General features: G+C 35.8%; 1 protein-coding gene across 10 annotated transcripts; it reads left to right on the forward strand.

The window, feature by feature from the left end:
* The first annotated feature begins 13,508 nt into the window (after positions 1-13,508).
* On the forward strand, positions 13,509-18,009 carry LOC127086466 (peroxisome biogenesis protein 12). Of its 10 annotated transcripts, XR_007789487.1 has the most exons (6): positions 13,509-13,690; positions 14,620-14,730; positions 15,214-15,279; positions 16,377-16,463; positions 17,392-17,529; positions 17,621-18,009. XR_007789487.1 is itself a non-coding variant. In XM_051027229.1 (4 exons), the coding sequence occupies exons 1-4, from the start codon at positions 13,588-13,590 to the stop codon at positions 15,601-15,603; spliced, it is 402 nt and encodes a 133-aa protein (XP_050883186.1). In that variant the 5' UTR covers positions 13,509-13,587; the 3' UTR covers positions 15,604-15,932. The 10 variants fall into 10 exon arrangements, 8 of the variants coding, with proteins under 8 accessions (XP_050883186.1, XP_050883190.1, XP_050883187.1 ...); XM_051027229.1 differs by lacking the exons at positions 16,377-16,463; positions 17,392-17,529; positions 17,621-18,009 and adding an exon at positions 15,482-15,932; XM_051027233.1 differs by lacking the exons at positions 16,377-16,463; positions 17,392-17,529; positions 17,621-18,009 and adding an exon at positions 15,482-15,932 and having other exon boundaries at positions 15,214-15,260.
* The last annotated feature ends 8,721 nt before the right edge of the window (positions 18,010-26,730 follow it).

The following is a 26,730-nucleotide window of genomic DNA, read 5'->3' on the forward strand; positions in this document are numbered from 1 at the left end:
ACGTCTAAGAGAAAGATCTCTTAGTCCTCTCAAGTATACAGACTACACAGAGTCACTTGAGGAAATAAACAAACAATAGATAAAAGATTTATGTAATCTAAAGTGCTTCTAAGAAAGCAAATATTACAATAGTAAGAACAAAGTGATTCACGTTATAAGCAAAAGCTTCGTGAAGATTTAGAGAGCAAGAGTGTTGATGTTTCAGTATAATTTTCCTTGTATATGTTGTGTGTTGAATGTTGATTTGCAGTCCTTTATATAGATCAATGAGGTAGTAGTTGAAACTGATGAGTAATAAGATGAATTTATGCCATAACATAAATAGCTTCTGCAGGATAACTTTCTCTCCTTGAAATGACTACTTACCACATATAGTATCTTCTTTATTGAAATTGGAGATTAACGTCTCTTTCTGTATCAGGAAATCCATTTGCAAAACTTTACTTGACTTTAACGTTACTCTTGCATAATTAGCAATTCCATAATCAGAGTCTTCGTGTATCTGAGAATCTTGGAGTCTTGCTTCTGATGTTGATCTCTTTTGGATTCTGATGGATTCTTCAGATAGCGCTGATAAGTTCTGGAGTTTAGAGATAGCGTTGATCAGAGTCAGAACTTCTAGAGCTTACTTCTTGTTCAGATGCTTCTGATACTTTGCTGTTTTGCTCAGAGTTAGACTTTCATGAACGTGTTTCTTCTTCAGATGCTTCTTATCTTCTGATAATTTGTATCTGATCTGGTTCTGTATCTGATGACATCATCAAATTTCTTCCTTCTTTCTTTAGAACCCTGCACACTTAGAAACTTTTCGTTAGGGTGCCATTTTTGGTTTCATCCTTTGTTATCATCAAAATCAAGGAATCTGTTGTAGAACAATTTTTGTTCTTACAGGTGTGTGGTTAATGATCGTTCACATGCAGAGATTTATAGAGGAGGGAGTGTAGTGGAAAAAGTTAAACCTTGGTATTAATAGAAGTATGTGATAGCGGAATTATGGTCACAAGTGTCTGTAATGGATTCCTTGTCTTGAGATGGATGTAAAGTAACACACACTTTGTTGAGTAGTGAGTCTGGTATTTTGAGAAGTTGAGTTGATGATAGACAACAAAAGACAGGCCAAGCTAGAGCATGGGGACTAAGTGTAAGATGTGAAATATGTTATGTTGTAAGAGCTTATGGGGATACAATAAGGATTGTCCGTGGCAAGTCATCTATACAAGTAACCCCAGTATGATGAAGTGTGTAATAGGTATTGGTTTAGAAGAAAATTCCAGTCATAAGTGTGTGGCAATGTTAAGGTTCATCTTAAGTGCATTTTATTTGAACTGCAAGAGTACTAATGGCTTATTGGAAGTCTGGTTGTTATTTATCTTCTTGAAGAGTGTTTGGTTGGTTGATCACGGAGTATAAGCATTCACACCTTGTTGGAGCTAAGGGTATCCTAAACCTTATAAGTTTACCGTTGTGGATGTACAAATTGAGGATGGAGTTACAAGTTACTGCAAGTCAGATTGATAGTTTTGAAGTTGGGATTTTTGAAGGTATAGTGTGTACTTGGTCATCTCTAGAGATATCATAGAAGTTAGATGTTTGGGGAACCCGCCTGGTGAACCATGCTCAATTTAAGTAATTCTTGGAAGTACCATTGTTATGACTACGAGTAACTATAAGGAACAAAGTTGGAAGATATTTACCGAGTGGGGATCTTGAGGAGGTTAGTTATGTATTTTACATATGCATTAGTAAGGTGTAAATTGGTTAGTCAGAATATGGTATTTGATAATTTCATGGCTTTGGATGTGGACCCCCAGGAGAGTAGTATTTTTGTATACAATTATACTCTAGCCTATTGGAAGGATTCGTGAGTTTTACTTTCAAGACGGAACGAGAATTAGACTCTTGAAGTTAAACATGTAACTCAGACTATATATTAGTAAGAGCATAAGCTAAGATTAAGGAAGATGGGACAAAATGATTGAGAGGGATGATTTTGGATAAAAAGTGTAATGTTATCTCCATATGTGTGTGAAATGTTGTGTGTGACTCTGTAAGGTGTATGGACACTCACAGTTATGTTATAGACTGCTTAAGATCTTTAGAAGTGGTGTCTCGTTGATGATTTGAAGTTCCTTGATGGTGTTTTTCTTATTAGTCGAGGTCACGTGTTAGAAGAAACCTTGAATGAATTATGACCCTAAAAGAGGATTTGATATAGAATACAGTAACAAGAATTGGATGTTGTGAAGATAATTTGGATAAGTTAATTTGAGCGCAGGATAAATTTGAATGTCATACACCTTTATGGTTGTAGTCTCGTCGCTCCTGTATATATATCTTATTGAGGGTGTTGGTCATATTTTAAACCTTTGTGTGTCAACAAGAAATTTATTCTACTAATGAATGTTAGTGAGGTCCTAGTACTGTTTTGGGTGGTGGGCACTCAGGAGGATAAGCGTGATCTTCTATGTAGACTGTTAGCTAACCAGTAGTGCTTAGGAATCCCAGGTGTTCCACTGTTGAAATCAAAGTATCACAATGGAAGGTGATGGAGGAAAGGGCTCAATCAAGATTATGGGAATCGAAGAGGTAGTTACTCATAAGAATGAGAGTAAGATAATCTCGTGCTAATGGTGTTAACTTATTGGAGTAGTGAGAGAGAAGAGAAATAGTAGGAGTAGAGACTTGTAACATATAGTATCAGATCAAGTGAAGTTTATGAGATTATCAATAGATGGATTACAAAGTTGTCGCATTTGTTGAAGGGATAATTAGAGAAGAGTAGTCAAGGAATCAATAAATTTTATTATGAAGGTTTAATGAGTATCAATTATCCAAATCAAGATACGATGTCGTAATTATGTTTTGGGTAACTTAGTGCAAGGAAGGGAAGTCGTGGTTCCCAAGAGGAAAGTGACCAACTGATGTAGAACGTTATATCAGATGAATTAGGTAGGGGAAAGTTTAAATGTTAATCCACTATTGGAATGAGGATATGGTTAAGATCATGAAGTATTGAGAGTTCACACAAGAAAGAAGTTTGCCAAGGAAAATAAGTTGGAAGAATGAATATGTTAGAGGTTGAAATCAAAGAGAAGTCAAGTGTTGACCTAGGACGGTGATACAAGAAGAGTTTATTTGTTGAGTGGAGGAAATTCGGGGGAGAATTTCAATTTAAAGGAGGGAGAATTTAATATCACATATACCCTTAAATGCTTCATTAGTTATCAGTTGAGACCAATTGAGTTCCTATATACTCTATCTTTTGTCAGTTGGAACAATAAGAGCTCCCATGTGCTCTAAATGTTCTTAGTTGGGACCAATAAGAGCTCCCATGTGCTCTAAATGTTCTTAGTTGGGACCAATAGAGTAACCAGTGAACCATGAAGAGATTAATTATTAATAAAAAGAGAGTGACATTTATTAACAAGCACAAGAGGGGACATTTTTGGTATCATTAATAATTGGTCAATTGGTACTGGAAGACAAAATATCAATTGAGATATTTTGTGTCACTACTTAATATTATATACATTGTATATATTATATAGTATGTGTATATGTGGTGGATAAGGAAGAATAGGAGTTGGTAAGAAAAGGGGACAATAAGAAGTAGAAAGAGTAGGTAGGAGAGGTAGAGATATTAGAAAGAAAATAAAGAAAGGGGAAAATAGAGAAGAGAAGAAGAGAAGAGAAAGGAAGAGGGGCTTGGAGAAGAAGAAGGAAGTCATGGTATTCATCATCACCACCATCATCTAATCTTCATCATCATCATCACCAACTTCATCTCTATTTCATCATAAAATCAAGGGGAGTTCTTAGTTAGAACTTTAGGAAAGGGGATTTAGAAACTCTTAGGGTTCCAAAGATTTAGACATGGTTTTATGGATTGTGTTGTTGTTGTTAACCATGATATGATGTTATGATCTCATGTATGTTGTTATTTATATTTTGTGATGGATTAGAGTGTTGTTTCTTGTTTTCGTGATGCTCATGTTGGTACCAAAAGGGAGTTGAACCCGGGACCTCATTGGTATGGTACAAGCCTTACCACTAGGCCATGGATTATGTTGTTGAATACTTATGAAATGAATAAATGTTAATCTAAATATTGTTTAGGATATATTGATAAATTAATTGAGTGTAATAACTTGACTATGTTTATTGTACCATGCTATAATTACTTTGTGTATACCTTATGAATGTTATGAATCATTTTATAATATATACTAAATATTGTTATTATGTGTGTGCATGAATGGTTAAAATCATATGATGATTAGTGAGGAAACTTTAGGAGTATAAGTTGATTATTTACTTAGAAAAATAATCTAGGTTATGGAAATGAGTATGCGGTGATACTTGGACGCAACGGTACCTAGGTGTGTATCGTGGATAAGTATTCACTTGATAAATGAATCAATATGCTTTGTATGGAACATGTCTGTTTTTATTTAATAATAATGGATCATGTTATGATGCCATGAGAATTGATATGATATCATGAAAATTTGTTTGATATTTTGGTGAGGAACTTTTTTTCCAAAAGTCCTATTTTGGTGAGGAGCGTTTCTCCGAAAGTCCTATTTGTTATTGAGAATTAATCACGTATTCAGAACTAGTTGTGATTATGCATATACCGCTTTAAGGGCTTAGGTAAAGCGGTAAGTGGGGATGTGGCACCAATGATTCGTGCCTCAATTGGGTTTGACCCCCAACCATGGCGGACACAGGGGAAAGGTGAACACCTAAGTGGGTTAGATTCCCATACGGTGAAAGATACCCTAAGTGGGTTAGAGTACCATACGGGTGAGGGTGCTTGAACTAGGGATTAAGCGTCATAGAGGACCCGATATCCATCGTGAAAGTCAAATCATATGAGCTTGCGCGAACCGAGCTTTCTTAGACGTAAGTCCGCTCGGGGATTGATGTTTCACGAATCCGAATAGTGATTTATTGAGTGGATGCACTCAAGTGACATGTTTCTGTAGCGGGATATTCGTTACCATTAGAAATATTGACTAAATCCAAGGTATATCATACAAGTCGAGTCGCCACCGCACTTCTATTTATCCAAAGGAATGGTTAGAAAGCGAACAAAAACCTAAAAGTTTTAACAAAAAACTAGTAAAAAAGAAACATAGATCTGGGTAAGGGGGTTGGTTATGTAATGGGAAGGTGTTAGGCACCCAAAACATCCTAGGTACTCCTAGGGAGCCCTTTTCATACTTGTTCCAAGGTTGTTATTTTTGTGAAAAATTTGTTTGTGCAAACATGATTGAAGAGATGAGAAAAGAATATACATGTTTATTTACATTTTATGTTTGGATGGATAAACCCATTGCCTACGTACCATCTTAAAAAAGATTAGGATCAAAACCTCGTAGTTCGGGGTAAAAATCTCAAAATGAGTTGGTGAATTGATTGGTCCAAAAGCCTTAAGGTCTTTTGTTATCCAAGGGAGAAAACTCAACCTAAAACCACAAATCCACCATGTGAGGATAGCTTCAACATGCTAGTGAGGGGTTAACCCTATAATAAGCATGGAAGACTCATTGTCCATCACTAAGGATATAGGTGAGTATTACATCTACCTCAAGGATAACTTAAACCTAATAGCTAAATGTTATGGAAAATTTGATTAAGAAAGTGGCCATTAGAACCACAAAAAGGCATTTGAATGGGTTATATTTACCAATTAGAAGTATATACAAAAATGGTCAAAGTGGACTTAAAGATTCAATTCAAAATAAGTGTTATGAAAAGAAAGTTTGAAAATCAAAAGCATAAGGCTTAGGTTTCTAATGTTTGAAAACAATGGTTAAATGTTTGCACAAAAGTTTTGGCTTGGGTTAGAGTGGAGGGAAGAAGAAGAATGGCTAAAGTCCTAAGTAAAGCAAAAGGTGAGGGATAAAGAAACAAAACCACAATGGAGTTCCTCTCTTGAGATCATATTGATGATCCAAGTAGCTCCCATCCTTTGGAATAAGCAAGCAAAATAATAGTAAGCTCAAGCAACAATCAAACAAGTCTCTTAAGAGATCCTCAATGCATCTTGTATCTTTCACTTTGGATGAACATGGCAATGGTTCTTCAATTTGAGCTCTCATAGGATTCCCTAGCACAAGAGCACACACATCAAAAGTTTTATGAAACAAATCAAGAATGGACAAGAGTGAGTTTAGAGGCTTGGCCCATATTCATCATTAAGATCCTTTTGCTCCAATTTTGCATAGGGAATGTCCTAGAAACTAAGTCCATTTCTCCATTCTTTGCATAGGGAAAAATCCTAAGATCTAAGTCCACTTCTTTGCATTTGGTCCACAACAATCAAAACAAAACACAAGCACAATAGTATATACACAATTATGTGCTCAAGTGAGCAAAAGGCAAATGGCATTAACATAAACATGTGCTCAAGTGAGCAAAGGGAAAAGCAAATGGATAATATGTGCAAGAATAGTAAATTGCATAAAAGTAAAGAGCAATAAGTAAATGTTAATTGTTAATGGTTAGTGTTAGTAGTTAGTGTGCCATAAGGAAAATTTAGCGCTATGTTAAGCAATCGTAATTGGACTTATGTAGAAGTCACAACTATCCGAGGCCGGTCAATAATAATGTAGGCAACAACACAAGTTAGAAGTCTTGATTAGTGAACCAAGTTCCAACAACTTGCCATGTCAAAAAGAAAGAGATAATTGATCTTGTATTGGTTTAAGCCTTTTGCATGATTTAGAAAATAACCTATCCTTAATGCAAAGTCATTCACTTGATCAATTGATCAAGATGAATTAGATTTGAATCAAGGAAGATTAAGTCTCCCTAATCAATGCTAACTTATCAACCTTCAACTCATTGATCAAAGAGAAAGAAGAAGAAGAAGGAGATGAAGAATGGATAAGGAAATGGAAAGATCAAAATGCATAAGATGAAATAAGATGTACCAATCCATATGTATTGACCAAATGACATTGAAAGTCAAAGTCAAACAATGAGAAATCAGAAATGAGATGAAGATTGGAGATCAAACAACAAGCAAAATATTTTTGGTATTTTCAATATTAAAATAAACTTGAATTAAAAATAAAAGAAAGGTCAAACTTCAAAATCACTTCAAATCAACCTTGAAAGGTCCAAGTGATTTATCCCAAGTTCAACAAGGTCAAACTAGGTTTGACAAAAAGTTTCAGCATTTTTAAAAGTCAAAAACTATTTTTAATCAATTAAAAATGAAAAAAAGTAACATAATTGAACTAAAATCTCAAATCAATTAAAAAATTGATGAGAATATTTTTCATAGATCCATCATCATTCAAATAGGTTAGGAAAATATTTTTGTATTTTTGAATATCAAAAACTATTTAAAATGAATTAAAAATAACCAGAAAAGAGAAAATTCACAAAAAATATCAAATGATGAAATAAAAAATATTAAAAATCATAAATAGAAACTAGAAATTATTTGGAGACTAATGCAATTGGTCCCATATTTTTTGGATTAAAAATGAAGAAGATATTGATTTTTGAAATAAAAGGGAATTAAAAGAAATTAAAACAGAAATTCAGAAAATAGAAAAAACCACAAGCGTCTGATCAAGCCTCATTAATTGACGTGGCTGATCAAACGGATGTGAGATGCGCGCGCACGGAAGGCATGAGTCAACAGCGAAACATCCAGCATTATTGAAAGTCATAAGATCTAAAGGACACGATTCAATCTGGAAACATGATCAAACGGTCTAGATTTAAACTGGTGAACGGAGGGTGGTGTACACCACCGGCTTCTCCGACGAGTACATGAACTCCGGCCAGAGTTGCAGGTTTACAAACCTCAACCAAAATCCACGATCCATATACCAAAATGAAGCTGGGGTGATGTACATCACCCCTGTAACCTTGAATCACACTCAAGATTCCTATAGAGTAAGAAATCTGAGTTGGAAGATTCAGGTATAAAAAATGCAGTTCAATAAATCATGAAATTGAAGCTACACTAGCTTGCCTCTCAAGTGAGGACTTCAGAAAACACATTGGCCAGGCAAATCGATCAAAGAGTCATGAGTTTCGAAGAAAAAACCAGTTGAAGAACAACCTTTATTTCTGGAAATTTGAGCTTGATTCCTTGCTTCCTTTGCCAAAACAGAAGATCAATGAACTAGAGGATGAAGGTTTAGAAGCTTTAGATCCAAAGATTCAACCAGATGTAGCTGAATTTTGGATCTGAAAAATTTGAAGTGAACTAGCTTCTTTGGTGAGAGGTTGGGTTTTGATTTCTGCAGCAATTCAGGTTGATTCTAGGGTCCTTTCAAGTGAAGCAAGCAAGTGTATTTATAGCAAGAGTTGATGCAATGCATGATCAAAATCGTGTGCATGTGAATTGGGTCCTCCAGGCATGGGCCTGTACAGGCGCATGTGAGGCCCAAAACTTGGTGCAAATGCAATCTGAAATGAATACGAGATGGTTTGGACGTGTAGTTTGGAGTGAATTGGCCTGTGTGATGAATTTCAACATGTTATGCATAATCATGCCTAAAACTTCTCCTCTTCGAAAATGCCAATTGCCAAATCCAAACATGATCATGTGAGTAATGGTTGGAAAGGTATTTGTATAAGGAACAAATGTTATGTTGGACAAAAACTCATTTGGAATGTGTAAATTTGTGAAAACATGCCATAAAGTTCAATGCACAAAATATGCCTTTGAGAAATTTGTCAAAATGAACCATCTTCAAGCCCTTCTGTTTTGATGTTGCAAGCTCCAAATGGAAAAACTTCCAACATAAACGTTGTAGATCATTTCAGTACAATCAATTTGGACTTACATTTTGCATCATTTAGATTTTTGATGAAGAAGTTATGGGCATTTTAAGTTGGACTTTTTTGCCTTTCAATGCATTTGGTCCAAAGTGACCTATAATGTTTTGCATTATCACATGTATTTCCTTTGAGATTTTGAAATTTTGTTCAACATAACATTTGAAGTATACAGCTTAAGATTTCCAATGCATTTAATCCCACCTCAAAATCATAAAAAATGAATGAGTTATGTTCTTGGGAAGTTGACCCAAAATTAGGGTTTCAGTCAAAATGACCTATAATGTCTTGGAATGGGAGATGACCTTCCATGCTTCAAATCAATTTTTGATGAACATGAAAGTTGTTCATATTGTCCTTAAGAACATTTTTGAGTTTGGAATCATCTCCATTTGACCAACACATAAAAAGTTAGGTCTCAGTGCATTTCAAAATAGTCAAATGAATTAACTGATCAACTTCTCAAGTCCATGACTCATATCTTGATGAATTGATGATTGAGGACACTCAAATAAGTTCAAATCTGTATTAAATGATGAATTAAAGAACTTCCCTTGATTGTTTTTGACCATGGGCTGAGGTTGCTTCATGAGCAAGGCATTGTGGTGCACAAATGAATTAGGGTTTCTTTGGGGAATAAACCTCAAACCCTTTGACTTGCTTTGATCAAAATGATGAATTGAGATGCTAGGGAGGCAGATTTGATGGATGAGAGCTTTGGGAACCATTACCATGCTTGCTTTCATCTCCTTTTGGCCATATTCTTGTACCAATGATCTCTTTGAAGCTTTTGACCTTGTGATTGCTCAAGCTACAAACAAAAGAGGTTAGTGACATATTTTTGTACTTTTGGTTAGTAAACAAAAAATGAGAAAAGCAATAATATACAATTCAAACATGCTTGTTGATCTCCAACCACTCACTAGAGGCCCCACCCAAAGGCAAAGGGAACCAAGATGCTAATGATCCTTGAGGCAATGCAAATGCAATGTTATGATGCCATGAGGGATCTTAGGGACAAAATTAGGGTCTTACAGTTTCCATACATTTTGATTATCCCTTAGTTACACAAGTCCTAGTTACAAGGTGCGAGTGATGCACAAGTAACGGAAGGTGAATACTTGAGTTTGAATCGAGTAGAAACCCTATAGAGCCTAGTGGACCCATAGGATAGGAGAACTCATTGATTTTATTATCCCATCCCATTATTGTTTTTATTTTTCAGGTATTCCTTGCAGGTTGAATTCAAGAGAGGATGTCTACTGATGTTTCAAGAGATGATGATTATCGTGATCTTCCGTTGTGGAGTTATGTATAATGAAGATATTGTACATAGTTCTTAGATTTTATTATTTAGGCTTTATCGTATGAGATGTGCTATTTATGTTTTTATTTTGAACATGTGTATATAATGATGCCAATAGGAACTTATGATTGTGTAAATACCAAATAATAACAACTGTATAATATTATTCTAGATATATATTATGTGGGTTGTTTCATTAAGTGTGTGAGGTTTTGAATTGGATAAGATAAAAAACCATAACTATTGGAGTGAGCTTTTCAACGAGGAACAATCCCATAATTCGTGGGGCTTTTAGGCAGTGGAGTAAAAATTGCGATTGTACTAGGCCATGTGCTTTTGTGAATTTGAATTTTATTTTAACATTGACTTTTACTGCTCTAAGTTGTGAAAAATGCACCGCCTTAGTTATTTTGTCACTGCAGTAACTTGTGTGAATTAGAAAAATTTAAGTGAATTAATCTTGACCACTTGTTAATTCTTTGCATTGTGAATGTTTTGATTATTTGAATTGGCCTTTTTTCCCTCTTGTTGAAAAACTATTTTTATCACTGCTTGATCGTTTTGCTTGCATAAATCATGGCATTGATTTTGGTAGGTTAATAACTTGAAATAACTTGCAGCATGGTTTCTGCCTTGGCTAATTTTCTTTCTTTGTGTAGTGGGTATTTGGATGGACGAAGTGGCCTGAAGAGTTGTTTGGAGGTGAAGAAGAAATGTGAAATGAAGATAGGTCGGAAAGGCTTGAAGTTGGCTTGGTGAACAAACTTTGATGATAAAACAACTTGGAGCAATTGGAGAATTAGGGATATGTCTTAGGAAAATTTAGGTTTTTGGTAGAATTTTAGTTTGTGATGGTTTGCTCAATGTAAAAAACTTGTAATATGCTTCAAAATTGAAAGATGGACAAAGTTCCAATTTTATGCAAAATGTCACTTTAGAATTTCTATGAGTTCCTTTCATAATAATGTAATCCAAAAGATTGAAAAATTTGACTCTTAAAAATGAATGTGTGTTTTTTGTTTGAAAATTCAAACTTTTAAGTCTTTTGAAACTTATGTGACATGCTTAGATATATGAAAGAAATGAATATTTCATGCTTTAATAAAATAAAAATAATGAATGATTGCATGCAATATGTAAAAAGAAATATAATTACCCATGGAAAGTGTGAGAATTTTATCTCAATTGAACATTGCACATAATATTTAAAATGAAAATAAAACCTAGTTGATGATGGAAATGAAAATACAAAGTTAAGCAACACAAATTTGGACACCATCAAAATTTTTTTATTAGATAATACTTTTGATCTTCCATTGATGCAACATCAACATAAACTAACATTTGACAAGGGATTATAAGCTTAAAAAATGGTGAAAATAATAAAACCTAGACACTACTTGGTGACTCGGATGTTTCATCATCTTGATTATGTCATTGACAGACCTTGAAATCTTAGCATCTAACTCGATTGGCCCCTTTGTTAACCTACAACAAAATGATCTCCACATATCTTTCACATCTTCATTAGTCTTATACTCATTAAGGTTGTATTTCACCCTTCCTCCAGTATCAATCCAAACTTCACAAAACTTTATCTTTCTCACCTTTCTGTTTTCGGTATCAGGCAACAATTCATTCAACATGGACGTCAAGGCGGCGAAAGATGTGTTGTCATCCGGAAGCCGAAACTCTGCGGGTGATGAAACTCCGTTGAAGTACACTTTTGCCTTAATAAATAATTGAGGAAGAGGAATTTTGAGATGATTTTATCAAACAACAGTTGAACCCTTTATTTATACAAGTTTTCATTTATTATGGTCCACACAAAATCATCGATGTAATCACAATTGTCCAAAATTGTCGGCAAAATCCTCAGCGTTTAAAATTTCAAACAAATAATACTACTGAAAATTTTAGAATGGTAATTTTAGAACACACTACTGGAATTTTTAGAATGGTATAAAATGGTAATTTTAGAATTTTCGGTATTATTTGTAAATTCCCGCAAATTTCATATATTATGATATACCAAAAATTTAAAATACACTACTAGAAATTTAGTATGTACTAGAAATTCTGATATGTTTACCAAATATTTTGCATGGAAATATCATTCAAATTTTTTTCAATGACCGTTTTAGAAATTTGAAACTATGGGGTGGTGCCAGGTATAACTGGGGAAGTGACAAGTTAAATTCTCCCTATCCACCTTTGTCGGGCCAATAACCTAAGTTCAATGTAGTTTCATTGTCAGGGGTAAGTTTTTTTCACCTTATATGTGTTCCCCCACCATGGTGAAAATTCAAAATTTCCCCTAGCATCTGGAGATCCATTTAGGGATGCACCTTATTCACACACAACTCATATGAAATTGCGGAGAAACTCCCATTTTGTTATTGTTTAGTCTGAGGATGCATCTCTGTATGTATAAAAGGTTAATTCAAATATGCAGCTCTATAACATCCCTTAGTTCAATATTCAATGAGTTTTTCGGAGATGCATCTCCAGAATATTCTATGTTAGTTCAAACCAGAAACAACCACGAACAATGGAAGAATGGAAAACAACATAAATTAACATCAAAATAAACATTACATAGATAATTGTTAATGTTAACATAAATTTAACATTACGTATTATTACAAACGGGTGGTTCGTGAAGTTGCAACATCTTTATAATATCTTCGGTTAATCTTGCTATCGTCGCATCCACTTCAATTATACCCTTTGTTGCACTACGCCAAAAATGATTTTTAACAGCGCATCTTAGACAGCGCTTTTAAAAGAAAGCGCTGTCTAAGGTTAAAATGAAAATAAAACACGGAAACTGTTCAAAAAAATAATGAAAGCGCTGTCTAAGGGGGGGTCTTAGACAGCGCTTTCTAGAAGCGCTGTCTAAGACCCCCCCTTAGACAGCGCTTTTAGAAAGCGCTTTTAAATATAGACCTTAGTCAGCGCTTTTGATAAAGCGCTGTCTAAAGTCTTTAAATTCAGAGGAGGGGTGTAAGGTTGTTCTAGGATTTAGCCAACAAGTTCAATGGGGCAAAGTGGCCTTGGGCGTAAAACATGAAGCCATGTGAGAGGGGAGAAATCATAAAGCTCATTTCATACTTCATTATACATTTCATGGTCACATGTCTATTATATAGTCCTCACCTGAGACCAATACCTCACTGTGCCGGAAATTGCCTATGGTGGTGGCGGAGGTCCAAATGCCTCCATACATATATCAATTTGTTTATCTTGACACCCTCTCTCACAATCTAACAACGATTTCCTCTAATTCCTACACAAGGTTCTGAATCGAGCCAACAAATCTATAAACCCTAAGAGACAAAATCCAAAATTAATGATGCTGAGGAGTTGAACGGAGCTCAACCCTAGGGGTTTGACTCCCTTATGAAGAGGCTACATGGAAGCAACGAGTTTAAGAAAGAAAATAAATTGCAAAGGATTAATTAACCTACATGAGTGACTTGGTGATGTTGCAAGCGAAGGTGACGCAAATGATTCAAGAAAATATAGAAGATCTTCAATCCAGTAACCACTTCGACTCTCAAGTTCTTTTAGGTTTCTGATTTCTTCTTTCTCTTCTTCTACCCTTAGTCTGTAGGAGCTTTTGCAAATGCTTTGTGTTGTCCTTGTTGTTCTGAACACGTAAGAGTGAGTGTGGATATGTTAAAGAGGAGAGAGAACTCATAGAGAATTGAGAATTCAGAGAGAATGATTTTCAGTGATTTTTTGTGAAAGGAATCATTTTTTTCAATTGAAGAGTGAATTGGGAATATATATACAGGATAATCCCTAACTTATTCGGGCAGAATTCGGAAATGGTAGTTGAAGGTTTGGGCATCGTTTATGTTAATGGTTCACATGAATGAAGTTGTTAGGACTATTAAATATGTTAACTCTATATTAGGGTTCTGCTACAATTAGTTGGAGCTTAAATTGGAGTGAGTTCAGTTGGTGTAGTTAGTTGGTGAAGTAGAACTCAATGGATGAAAAAGGTCTGTTAGGAGTTAGTGTTTGAGATGTTAGAAAAAATTTATGATATGTTGGTGTGAGTGGGTTACTTAGGCGCTAGCACTGTCAGTAGGGTAATTAGATTGTTGGAAGGTTAGTTTGATAGATTGAATGGTTAGAAGAAAGTTAGGATGTGTTGATTTGGTGAATGGAAATGTAAATTGCAGGTTATATGCCTTTTGAGTTGAATGTTATGGAGTTGCAATGCAAACTAGATTGCTTGAATCATAGCAGCAGAGCACCTACATAACCGGTTAGCCCCTTTGGTTAACCGGTTACCAACACGACACCTAGCCCCTTTTCCACCTTTGTATGTGTTTGTGCAGTTTGAACATGATGCAGACTGTTAGTATTATTAGCTTGGAAAGTTTGAATGATGATATTAGTAATGATGTGAAAACTTGTAGTTAAGGTGAACTTGAAGTGTTCACAGTTAGTGTTAGGGAATTGAATGAGTTAGCTATTGATTTTTGCAGTTGGTCTCTATGGATGCCTTTCGAATCTGCAGAATTTGACAAGATGGGGTGGAGCTTTGTTAGAGTTGTCTCAGTTTCAGAATTTTCCCGAGTCAAAGAAGATGACCCAAGGTGCTTACTCTCTATGCTCTAAGTTTATGTAGGTTGATTTTACTTATTATTTTAGAGAGAAAATATGAAGGTTTTTGTTTAAAGCTTTTTGAGTTATGTTTGAACTTGTGGTATTAGTGGGGGGTTTTAATTTAATTTTAGTCTTTAAACCCGTAGAAGATGTGAAGTGTGGAATTTTTATTAAAATGATGTGGGGTAATGGATGTCGTATTAAAACTTAGGGTCATATCATGTGAAATTTGAATTTGGGTATTGGCTCTCTTTTGGTGCCACCAGATGCATTTGGGGCGCCTATAGGTATAAATGACTATGCCTCTTATCTTCACTGATTGTGTTACTGAATGCTGCAGTTTTTTTACACCATTTGTTATTGAAGGAAGTTGCTTGAAAGTTGAAACAATAATATAATGGTATAATTTTTTTGTGATCTGTAGTATACCACGTTTTGCTACTAACACTTTCATTATATATTTTTTGGATCAGCAGTTGCAGAACACCAGAAGAGACCTCGTTACATGCTGGTACCGAGGGTATGTGTGTGCAATACAGGTTTCTGAGACTTCGGATTATTTGTATCCTGTTTTTCTTACATTTATCTTTATTTCGATTGCAAGCTATTTTTCAGATAAATGCAAATCCACTTAATTTTTAAGAGCTCATTGTTTTGTTCATGTTTGTTCGGCTTATCTGATACTGTCTCAATTAATACTCCGATGTCTGAATATATCCGACTGTCTATATTTACATGCAGGCTTCCAGTTCGCATACCAAATGTTATACCTATTGGATGCTACTGGTTACTACTCACTAGCGCTACACGCACTTGGGATTCACGTGTGCCGAGCCAGTGGACAAGAGCTGGTAAACATTTAGTGTATGGAATTTGGAGAAGTCTTCATTATTTTGCATACCATTTACAAAAATTATAGCCGAAGCTATGACAAGTATAGCTTTTGTTTTACTATGTTTTGCCTTTCTAACTTTCATCCTTTGACACCAAAACTATCATAAGTCCCAAGATGGGATGTATTGGTGTCCTGTCAACCTTTAGACTTCGAGTCCAAGCGTAGTTAAATAACTTATGAAATGTGCATAGTTATCATTTAAAAAAATGCTCTTAATTGGTTGTTGAGTGCTGTTTGTGTTATTGGTCAATGTGAGTGAATCTGTTGTGTTGAGGTATTTGTCAGTTTATTGATGTATTTGTCTTATCTTATCAACGTGAACGTGAGAGACTCCGTGGTCCTCAATGGATAAAGGTTTGTACTTCTCTTATCACCATGACAATTTATCTTTCCTTTACTTTCCCTGAATTAAGAAGAAACTGAAGAAACTAGTTTCACATTCTATTGATGTTAATGTTTTCCATTTTTTCTGTCATTTGAGGGAGGGAGAGGCTTACATCAACATGGTTCAAATTATAAACCATTGCACCTGCATTGTTAGAACATATCTTCCGTGTGATTCAAACCTTTTTTTTGTCAGGCTATATAGGTTAAAATGTCGAAACTTTCTTTTTGTATATATAGCATTCGCAATATGTTATCATGCATGGCAATGCGAACTGTATGAATCAATGCTTGTTTATGCTTCACTTTATCCCCATGAATCCCTTGTGATTATTATAAATGTTTTTCATAATGCAGACATTACAGGGAGCATTGCTCAGCTGTACATACACTGTACTTGACTATGCCCAAACCGGTTTGATTGCAGCAGTTTTCTTCTTTAAAGTAAGATGGCTATCCCTTTTAATATTTTTCCTTCCCTCATTGAATACTCATAAATTATATGCCCAAAATGATACAAAAAATTTATGAAACCCTAGCTTATTGTAGTTTGCTTGATATCGTTGGCTCAATTAGACTTTATATTTGCTTATGACTATTATAATTTGTTCTTGATTTAGGATTGAGTCTATGTATCCCTATAAACATGGATTGATTTTTAGTCTTTGGTATCAAGTTAGTATTGTCATAATGAGACCTTCCCTTACCAGTAGAGCTTCTGTGGAATCTTACTAATTCTTTCACAACTCTGAGGTGTAAATATAGTAGTATATATATATATATATATATATACGTTTAGCTTGTAGTAAACTTAAGAAAAATGTACTAGTTGTCTTGGTAAACATATTTTCAGTAAGAACAGTTAACTAGATAATTAGTTAGTTATTATGCTAGAAAAATGTTTAAGTTATTTACTTAGTTGATAATTAATCATGTGGTGGTGGTGGTGGTTGGTTGAACTTTACGAAGAAATCAAGTATTGTACATGCTAGATGAAATGTTTAAGACTATATAAGTAAAATTGTATTTATATTGTGTGGACATTCATGTACCGAGACAATAATATGTAATATGTGAAGCAGTATCTTGTTTTCAATGTAATGTTGTTGTTTATTCTAAAAAACATTTTACTTTATATTTTAGTTTTTATTTATCGTCAAATAACATAAAAAGAATTAAGAATTAAGAATTAAGAATTAAGAATTTCAATATTCATTAGAAAAGCTTACTTTTCACTTCACCGTATACATCGCTAGACTTGCATCCGCTCTATGATCTCTAGTGAATTAAGTAATTAGAACTTATTCAAAACGTTGTACCGGTTCAGTGCCTAAAGGATCTGTATATGGATCTCTATATATAATATGAACAGGTAGCCAAAGAAGGGGTACAGTTACCGCCAGACAGAACAGTTTGCCCCCTGTGCTTGCAGAAGCGCGTAAATCCATCTGTAATTACGGTTTCAGGTTTCGTCTTCTGCTATGCCTGTGTATTCAAGTTTGTTACTCAGGTGAGAGCTCTAGACACCTTAACTGTGACTTGGAAAGGAATTAAATAACTTGAATATCATTTGGTTTACTGTGTATTTTTGCTCATGACAGTATAAGCGTTGTCCAGCAACGATGATGCCTGCAACAGTTGACCAGATAAGGAGACTCTTTCATGATGTATAGTCCCAGTTGGAGCTGCTATAAACGAGTAGATGAGTAAAACATTCGCAATGGTTGTTGCACTGATCTATGTTTATTTTAGTGTTGGGAGAGGCAAGTAAGAAGCATAATGTTGTAGCTATCTGTAGTAGTTAATGTTGTAGCATTGTTCAATCTTCAACTCTTATGAACAAACATCTTCTATGATAGAGCTCAATGTTTGTTCATAAATTTGTGTAATTAATGGGTACATTTGTAGTATATGTAATGACTTGTAAATGTGTACATAAATTTGTATATATTTTGATACATTCAAGGCAAAATTGGTTTGAATTGGTATATATATATATATATATTTGTTAGCCAAAAATTGGTAGAAAAAAGGCCAAAATGGCATGTATAAAATGTGATAACTGTCTGTCAAAATCTGGTTGAAAACAGGTAGAAATTCTGGTTTATAAACCTGGAAAAAATGTGGTTTAAAACAAAAGCTTCAAAAATTTTCGTATACATTAGACAGCGCTTTTGTAAAAAGCGCTGTCTAAGGGGGGGATTAGAAAGCGCTTTAGGCAAAAGCGCTGTCTAAGGGGGGGGGGGGGCTTAGACAGCGCTTTATGAAAAGCGCTGTCTAAGCCCCCCCCTTAGACAGCGCTTTTGCCTAAAGCGCTGTCTAAGGTATACCTAAAAAATTAAAATAGGGGGGGCTTAGACAGCGCTTTCTGAAAAGCGCTGTCTAAGCCCCCCCCCCCCTTAGACAGCGCTTTTGCCAAAAGCGCTGTCTAAGGTATACCTAAAAAAACTAAAATAGGAGGGTCTTAGAAAGCGCTTTTGGCCAAAGCGCTGTCTAAGGGGGGGGGGGCTTAGACAGCGCTTTTAAGATTTAAAAAAGCGCTGTCTAAACCTTTAGCAGCGGAGGTTTAGACAGCGCTTTAAAGCGCTGTCTAAGACTAAAAAAAGCGCTGTCTAAGGTCTTGTTTGGCGTAGTGTTGAGTAATAGTAAAAGGTACTCCACGTAACCTTTAACTTAAATTTTTATTTAATGCAAGCATGGTGAGTTGTATCTTCCCTTCATTATCAATCAAGGATGAATGGTACTTGAGCTTGAAAACTCTCAGTCTCGCTAGATGTTGCAGGAGGGTATTCGGTTTGGATTTCATATCGACGAGAAGTATGTCCTCCGAGACCCTAAATTGAAGTCGGGGATTTGTGCAATTGAAATACAAAAATGCAAAATATGGATATGTATTCATTCTTATTTTTTTAAGGAAAATAGAATGAGACTCTATTTATAGAAGTTGTAGATCAATTAAGACATTTCAAACTCTATCATATCACCAGGACTTATTTCGGAGATGCATATCTGGACAGTCCCTACTTTTTTCAAAAATAAGAGTCTTTACGGAGATGCACATCCGTATAGTCCTCTATTTAGTTTTTTTAATAATTAAAAGGTGTCTCAATAGATGAATCTCCAGACCCACCCAAAACCCCTCTTCATACATAACTAGTGTATTATACAATGTAGAATTTAAAACACTAAGATTTTCCAAAAAATGCAACCCAATTTTATAACAGTACGAACAATATTACATAAATATATCGGAGGTTCCTTCTTTGACCTTTCCTTATTTGTTTCTCTTTAAATGTTGCTCAACTTGGTGACCTCTTCCATCCTTTCCAGAAAGTGATTCGACCAAGTTTCAACATCTTGTGCGAAATGTGTTGTCCACTCCGCTGATATCTTTGGTAAATGACATCTCAGTTTCAAATAAACCGGAATAAAATGTTGTTTTTGATAGTTAACCAATACATATGATATGCTCGGATGGATTTTTAGGTGGCTTACTCCGTAGCGGAAAGAACTTTTCCGAGAATCCATATCGTGTTAAATCAATACACATCATATCATAAGCACTTTCTATAAGATTTCAAATTTTTGGGAAGCGCATCCATTTGTCAAATGGAGCTAGACCACTCAGACAAGAAACAAGAGCATTGAGAATTGCATCGTATTGTTTTGGTTACCATATAGCTTTGTGTATTATTTCCTATGTGTTGTCATATCTTGTATAAGATGTTGGAGGAAAAATTGTTATTCATCCTCTCCTTTATTAAGCAAAGTTGAAATAGCTCGAAAACCATAATTTTTATCACCTTCAACATTAACGATCAATGATTGTTATTAGTGGCATTTTTTCTTGGCCCTTCAACATAGTGTTGCACATTTCCAAAACCCCTGCAACATTGTCCTCTTTTTTGGATTCCAAATATGCCAATCCAACAAAAAAGTCATTTTCGTAGAAGTAACAACAACAAATTCCAAGAGAGGAAATCTATTTTTGTTTGATTTATATGTTGAATCAATTATGAGTGCGGTGGAAAATGTGTTGAACAACATGATGGAATCGAGACTACTTAAAATATATCTCGAACGATGACTTATCCTCACAAACACTGTATCTAGAAACATAGTCACCATCTTAAAAAATCTTCAACTTGTTTCATCTCAGATCATTGTCCTCTTAGTGTCTTGTTGATTTGAGAATTCACATTGTACATTTTATTGATATTTGAAATATTTAGAGGTCTTATCCATTTCAAATATGCGAGTGTTGTAGTGTCCTATTTGGAAAAGTCCTAGATCAGGGTGCACATCACCTAACAAGTAAGTCACCCATACACAATACACTAGATTTTCCCACATAGACCGTTCAACGTAAATGAAATTCTGATATCAGATATGAGATGTCGAAGGTAATGTCACGACACTAATATCTGAGTAATGCAAACAGAATAAAGATAGAGAATAGTAATGCAAGATACACAAGCAATTGTTAACCCAGTTCGGTCCAACTCACCTACATCTGGGGGCTACCAAGCCTGGAAGAAAATTCACTAAAATAGAATCAGTTCAAAGACTCTACGTACACTTCAACAAGTTACAGTCTTTCTCACCTAATCTCTACCCGTACAATTTCTACCTAAGCACTCTTAGATATGAGAACCCACTCACTTCCCTACAATCACACCTGTGATCTTAAACAACAATCCCTTGAGAAAAGAAAACACTTTTCAATAACACACACTTGATTTTACTTCATAGTTTCAACCAAGTAGACACACTCTTGATCTTGCTTAATAACTTTGATCAAGAAAACACACACTTGATCTTGCTTCACAGCTTTGATCAAGTAGACACACACTCTTGCTTAACAGCTTTAGAGTGACAAATTACAACCACAAATTAGTCCAATTCAATCATCAAAAGATGACTTGAATGGCTTACAAGTCTCACGACTAAACAGACACAAACCCTAGCTCTCTCTCTCTATATTTCGCTCAGTATTGGTTGTGTATTAAAACAGGTTTTCTAAGTCCCTTTTTATAGAAGCTTTCAGCTGGGCTTGGACATCTTGAAAACCCTAAATCTATTTTCCAATCAAATCTTCATATGACAGCTGGTTAGATCTCTTTGGAAAATAGGTAAATCAGGTTGTAATTAATGATTGAATGCGCCTGCAAATCAGATCTTCAATCATACATAGATTGCCATTAATTGTGCAATCACAAAACACCAGACATTCACACCGAATGTTCTGTGTACAGGATGTCATGACATCGGGTCTGACATCCTAGAAAAATCCTGCATAATTCCATTATTAATTTCTAGCAGGTACAACCATATCAGATGCCATGACATTTTGTATGACATACTAAAACAATCCTGCATGATCATGTCTTTCATTTAAACTCCAGCAGGTACACACATATCAGATGCCATGACCTTGTATATGACATTCTGAAACAATCCTGCATGATTATGTTTCTTAAGCTCCAGCAGGTACATAGGATATCTTATGTTAAGACATCACACATATCATCTTGTGAACACTCTTTGTTTTACCAAAATTTCTGCCAACACTTAGAACCAACAGTAAAGTTAAGGAAGAGAAAGTCCATGTTGACTCTGGAGATATACTCGATCAATGACCTCCCTAAAAAAAGGGGAAAACAAATGAGACCACGTCCAGAGGGGTCCACTCAATACCCCTCAATACTGCTCAGAGAGCACTTCGCTCCTAGGAATCCTAACACTAAAAATTTAACCTCCCGCCTGCAACCCAGTAGTGCTAACCACCGACATGGCCTCTTAGCTCGTGTGAGTTGGTCCTTTAAATAGCCTCAAAAATCACCATACAAGCTACTCACCACCGTGAGCTACCCCTCGCCTCATTCATGTAATATACATATTAGAGCCTCTGAGTCTACATGCTCTTGTAAGGGGAACACACACACACCCTATACTTTTTTGCACATTACAATGGTGTCCACTATGGAACCCGGTAAAACTAACCTGGGTCACACCTCTCTATAAAAAATCATCATCTTCACTACAATACCCTTAACTCCCATTTCCGACCATTACAAAACATGGTGAATAGAAGAGCTCCATCCTCTATTCTTGAGGGTACCACATGTACGGCCAATGCCGAGGTCATGGCGAAGATGCGAGCCTCCATGGATGAATCACACCTTTAACGTTGGAGGTTGACGTCTAAAATATTAGACAACGCCAACAGGAGGTGAATTCCCTAGAAGAGACTGGACGTTTAGACCCCCTTCATCTCTCAGACGAAATATGGGGGTTGTAATATCCCATATTCCCTTAAATACTTAATTAGTTGTCAGTTAAGACCAATTGAGTTCCTATGTACTCTATCTTTTGTCATTTGAAACAATTGGAGCTCCTATGTGCTCTAAATGTTGTTAATTGGGACCAATAGAGTAACCAGTGAACTATGAAGAGATTAATTATTAATAAAAGAGAGAGACCAATAATAATAAGTACAAGAGAGGACATTTTTGGTAATATTAATAATTGGTCAATTGGTACTAGAATAGAAAATATCAATTAGGATATTTTGATTACTACTTGATATTATATGTTATAATTATATATTATGTATATATATTGTATGGTGGGGATTGAAAAGAAAGAAAGAAGTGGATAAGAAGGAAGAGTAGGTAGGAAGAGAAAGAGAGATATCAGAAATGAAAAATAAAAGAAGAAAGAAATGTGAAAAGTAGAGAAGAGAAGAATATAAGAGAAATGAAGAGGGACTTGGAGAAGAAGAAAGAAGCCATGGGTATTCATCATCACCACCATCATCTCATCTTCATCATCATCATCACCAACTTCATATATATTTCACCATCTTCATCATCAAACCAAGGCGAGTTCTTAGATAGATTTAGCCTTAGGGAGGGGAAGAATTTCATGAAGGAAAACTAGGTTATTATGATATTATGGTTGTTGATAATAACATGTGGATGTTGCTTCATCTTGTTCTTGATATTATGTTAGTTGGTGTAAATATTATTTTGATTGCGTGATTGTTATGTGTTTTAGCATGGATTCATAATGATATATGTTTTGGTATGGATTGGAGTGGTTGAAATTGGAAAAGGGAGTGTTTAGAAGATGAATTTGTGAAGAAAACTAAAGAACCAATTGATTGGTTCTGAAACTAGTTGTTAACCAATTGATTGTTCCATGTTTCTGTGAAGAAAAACAGAGTTTTTACTCATGTCAATCGATTGACATGACAGACCAACCGGTTGGCCCTAGAAATTTCGTGAAAAACACTTTACAGAAACTTCATGTAATCGATTGACTCCCAAGTCAATTGATTGGTCCAGCCTTGTTTTGCCAAAAACCACTTATTTCATGTTTCTAAACCACCTTAGATGTATCATGATTTGTACCATGATGTGTATGCATTAATTTAACATTAATAGATCGATTTACATGAGATTGAATGGGTTTAACCTAGAATATTAGTTAGGTTAAAATATGTGGTTATTGCTTCCACCATAACTCAATATCTGCGAACCTGATTGATATGAGACTTAAAGCTTTGGGAAGATAATCTAATGAGGTGTTGCATGGTGATGAGAGACCATGAACTAACCAATAATGCTTGTTAGAGGATAGTAATGATTGTATGCTTGATTATGTTTGACTTGCTTGTGTATGACGACTTGAGTAACCTGAGATACTTATAAGTATGACATGAGTCGGATATGCCAAGGGTTTATTGTGACATGTTATGCCACTATGTATGTTTCATGTATGATATTTGCTATGCTAATGAGCATGCCATGAATTGGTTGGATGTTTGATTGTAAAATAACATATTTTAAAACCTTGTGAAGATGAGTGAGGAAACCTAGGAGAATAACTTGATTAATAACTTAGAAATAAAATCTAGGTTATGGAAATGGGTATACGGTGATGCTTGGGCGTAACGGTACCTAGGTGTGTATTGTGGACAAGTATTCACCTGATAAACGAATCAATATGCTTTGTATGGAACACGTGTGATTTTTATGTAATGAGAAGGGATCATGTTAAGATGCCATGAGAATTGATATGATATCATGAGATTTGTTTAATATTTTGCTGAGGAACTTTTGGTTCCAAAAGTCCTATTTTGGTGAAGAGCGTTGCTCTGAAAGTCCTATTGGTTATTGAGAATTAATCACGTATTCGGAACTAGTGTAATTATGCACATACCACTTCAAGGGCTTAGGTAAAGCGGTAAGTGGGCATGTGGCACCAATGATTCATGCCTCAATTGGGTTTGAGCCCCAACCATGGCGAACATGGGGGAAAGGTGAACACCTAAGTGGGTTAGAGTCCCATATGGTGAAAGATACCCTAAGTGGGTTAGAGTCCCATACGGGTGATGGTCGCCTGAACTAGGGATTAAGCCTCATATTGGACCCGATATCCACCGTGAAAGTCGAATCATACGTGCATGCATGAACCAAGCCTTGGCTTAGACGTAGGTCCGGTTGGGGATTGATGTCGCATGAATTCGAATAGTGATTTATTGATTTATGTGAAATCAGGTGATATGTTTCCATACATTGTGATTATCCCTTAGTTACTCAAGTCTTAGTTACAATGTGCAAATGATGCACAAGGAACGGAAGGTAAAAACTTGAGTTAGAATCGAGTAGGAACCCTGTAGAGCTGAGTGGACACATAGGATAGATGAACTCACTGAGATTATTTTCTCATCCCATTATTGTTGTTATTTTCCAGGTATTCCTTGCAGGTTGAATTCAAGAGAAGTTGTTTACTAATGTTTCAAGGGATGCAATTATTCTGATCTTCCGTTGTGGAGTTGTGTACAATGAAGATATTGTACATAGTTCTTAGATTTTTGTTTTTAGGCATTATTGTATAGCATGTCCCATTGATGTTTTTAGTTGGACACATGTTTATAATGATGCCATTAGGCACTTATGTTGCATCAGTACCAATTAATAACACTTGTATGATATTATTCTAGATATATATTATACACGTTGTTACAATGGCCCAGACTCTGATGGATTCAAATATCCATCCTTGGCAAAGTTTGATGGATGCATCAATACCTAGGAGCAAGTCGCCTCCATTAAAACTCATATGGCCATCATAGGAGCCTTAGAGTGTATAAAGTGTAAGTTGTTATTAGGCACCTTTAGGGAAACCTCCCTTCGATGCTATATGGGCCTCATCCGGGCCTCTATTAATAGCTACCAGGAATTGGTTAGAAATTGGGTACACCAATTCATGTCAGTCGCCTCAGGAAGATGTGCACCACCAGCCTATTCAACATTTAACTGGACTCTCGGAGTCGTTGAGGGATTATCTCGTCTGCTTTAATGAAGACACAATCAAGGTAATCCCTCTAAACCAAGAGATGTTCGTGGGGGAATTATAGAACACAATTAAGGTGGGAGACTTTAATGAGTCCCTCTCCCAAAAGCCTACACTCTCACTGGCCAAAGTAGTCGCCATGGTGGAATCAAAGGAGAGAAAATAAACACTGAAAAGAAGGCTCTTGGCGCTAACGAGCATGTTACCGGCGCTAAAGGCTCCGATCCTTCTAAAAATAATAGTTATAGCTCGCATTTGAAGGAAAAATCCTTGTTCAAAAGGGCTGGAAAGGTGATATAGAGTTTCACACCATTGAACACCCACCGAGAAAAAATTTGGCGTGAGGTGTTACACCTAAATAATATCGTGACACCACCTGAAAGGTGGTGTAAGTTCCATTGGGTAAAAGGATATCATACAGTTGAATGCTACCAGTTAAAGAAGGAGATAGAAAGACTGATACAGGAGGACCACCTCAAGAAGTATGTGAAGGGTGACTCTTCCCATTAGGAAGAACAAGGTAACCTACTTGGGAAAAACGATGTAGGGACTCCCAAGCCCAACAAAGCCAAAGAGACGCATTTGGGCAAAGATAGAAAAACTATATGTTACACGCTCAACACCAAAGTCAGAGGATTTGTCAGGAGCGGTGAGAGAAGCTCCTTCTGCAAAGGATATGCCTGTCAAGTCCTAAGCATATAGGACCTCCTTAAAATTACGAGCAAGAAGGCATAAGGAGTTGCAATCTTCTTCTCAGAAATATGGTCTCGGCATCCATCCTCACAACGAAGATCATATGGTTATCACCGTCAAATGTGAGGAATGGGAAATCAAAAGAGTCTTGGTTGACTAGGGAAGTTCCAACGATATATTATATTGGGACTCCTTTGAGCGATTGTGTCTTGAATCCAAAGACCTGAAGCCCTCCAAGGGATCGTCAGTGGGATTCTCAAGAGAACAGGTGTAGGAGAAAGGTTTTCTCTCCCGGATGATCATATTCGGAGAGCAAGACCACACCAAGGAAATAAAGGTAAAGTACTTAGTCATTAACCCCCCCCCCCCCTCTTCATATAATATTATTATCAGACGACCATCCATTAACTGACTCAGAGCCGCTTTAACTACCATGGATTTATGCATGAAATTCTCGGTCCCCAATGGGCGAGTGGGACTAATTCGAAGGGATTAGGAAATGCTAGGGAAAAAACCTCAAATTAAGGAAAGCACCCCCCTCCCCAAGCGTAATGGGAAAAAAGGCCAACTTTGGGATCACTCCACCCTAAGATTTTGACAATGACAAGAAAGCTTCCCACCCATCCTCGCCATCCAAGAAAGTCTAATAACAAGA

The sequence above is a fragment of the Lathyrus oleraceus genome, chromosome 5 (genome assembly GCF_024323335.1).
Source record: "Lathyrus oleraceus cultivar Zhongwan6 chromosome 5, CAAS_Psat_ZW6_1.0, whole genome shotgun sequence".
Classification (NCBI taxonomy): Eukaryota; Viridiplantae; Streptophyta; class Magnoliopsida; order Fabales; family Fabaceae; genus Lathyrus; species Lathyrus oleraceus.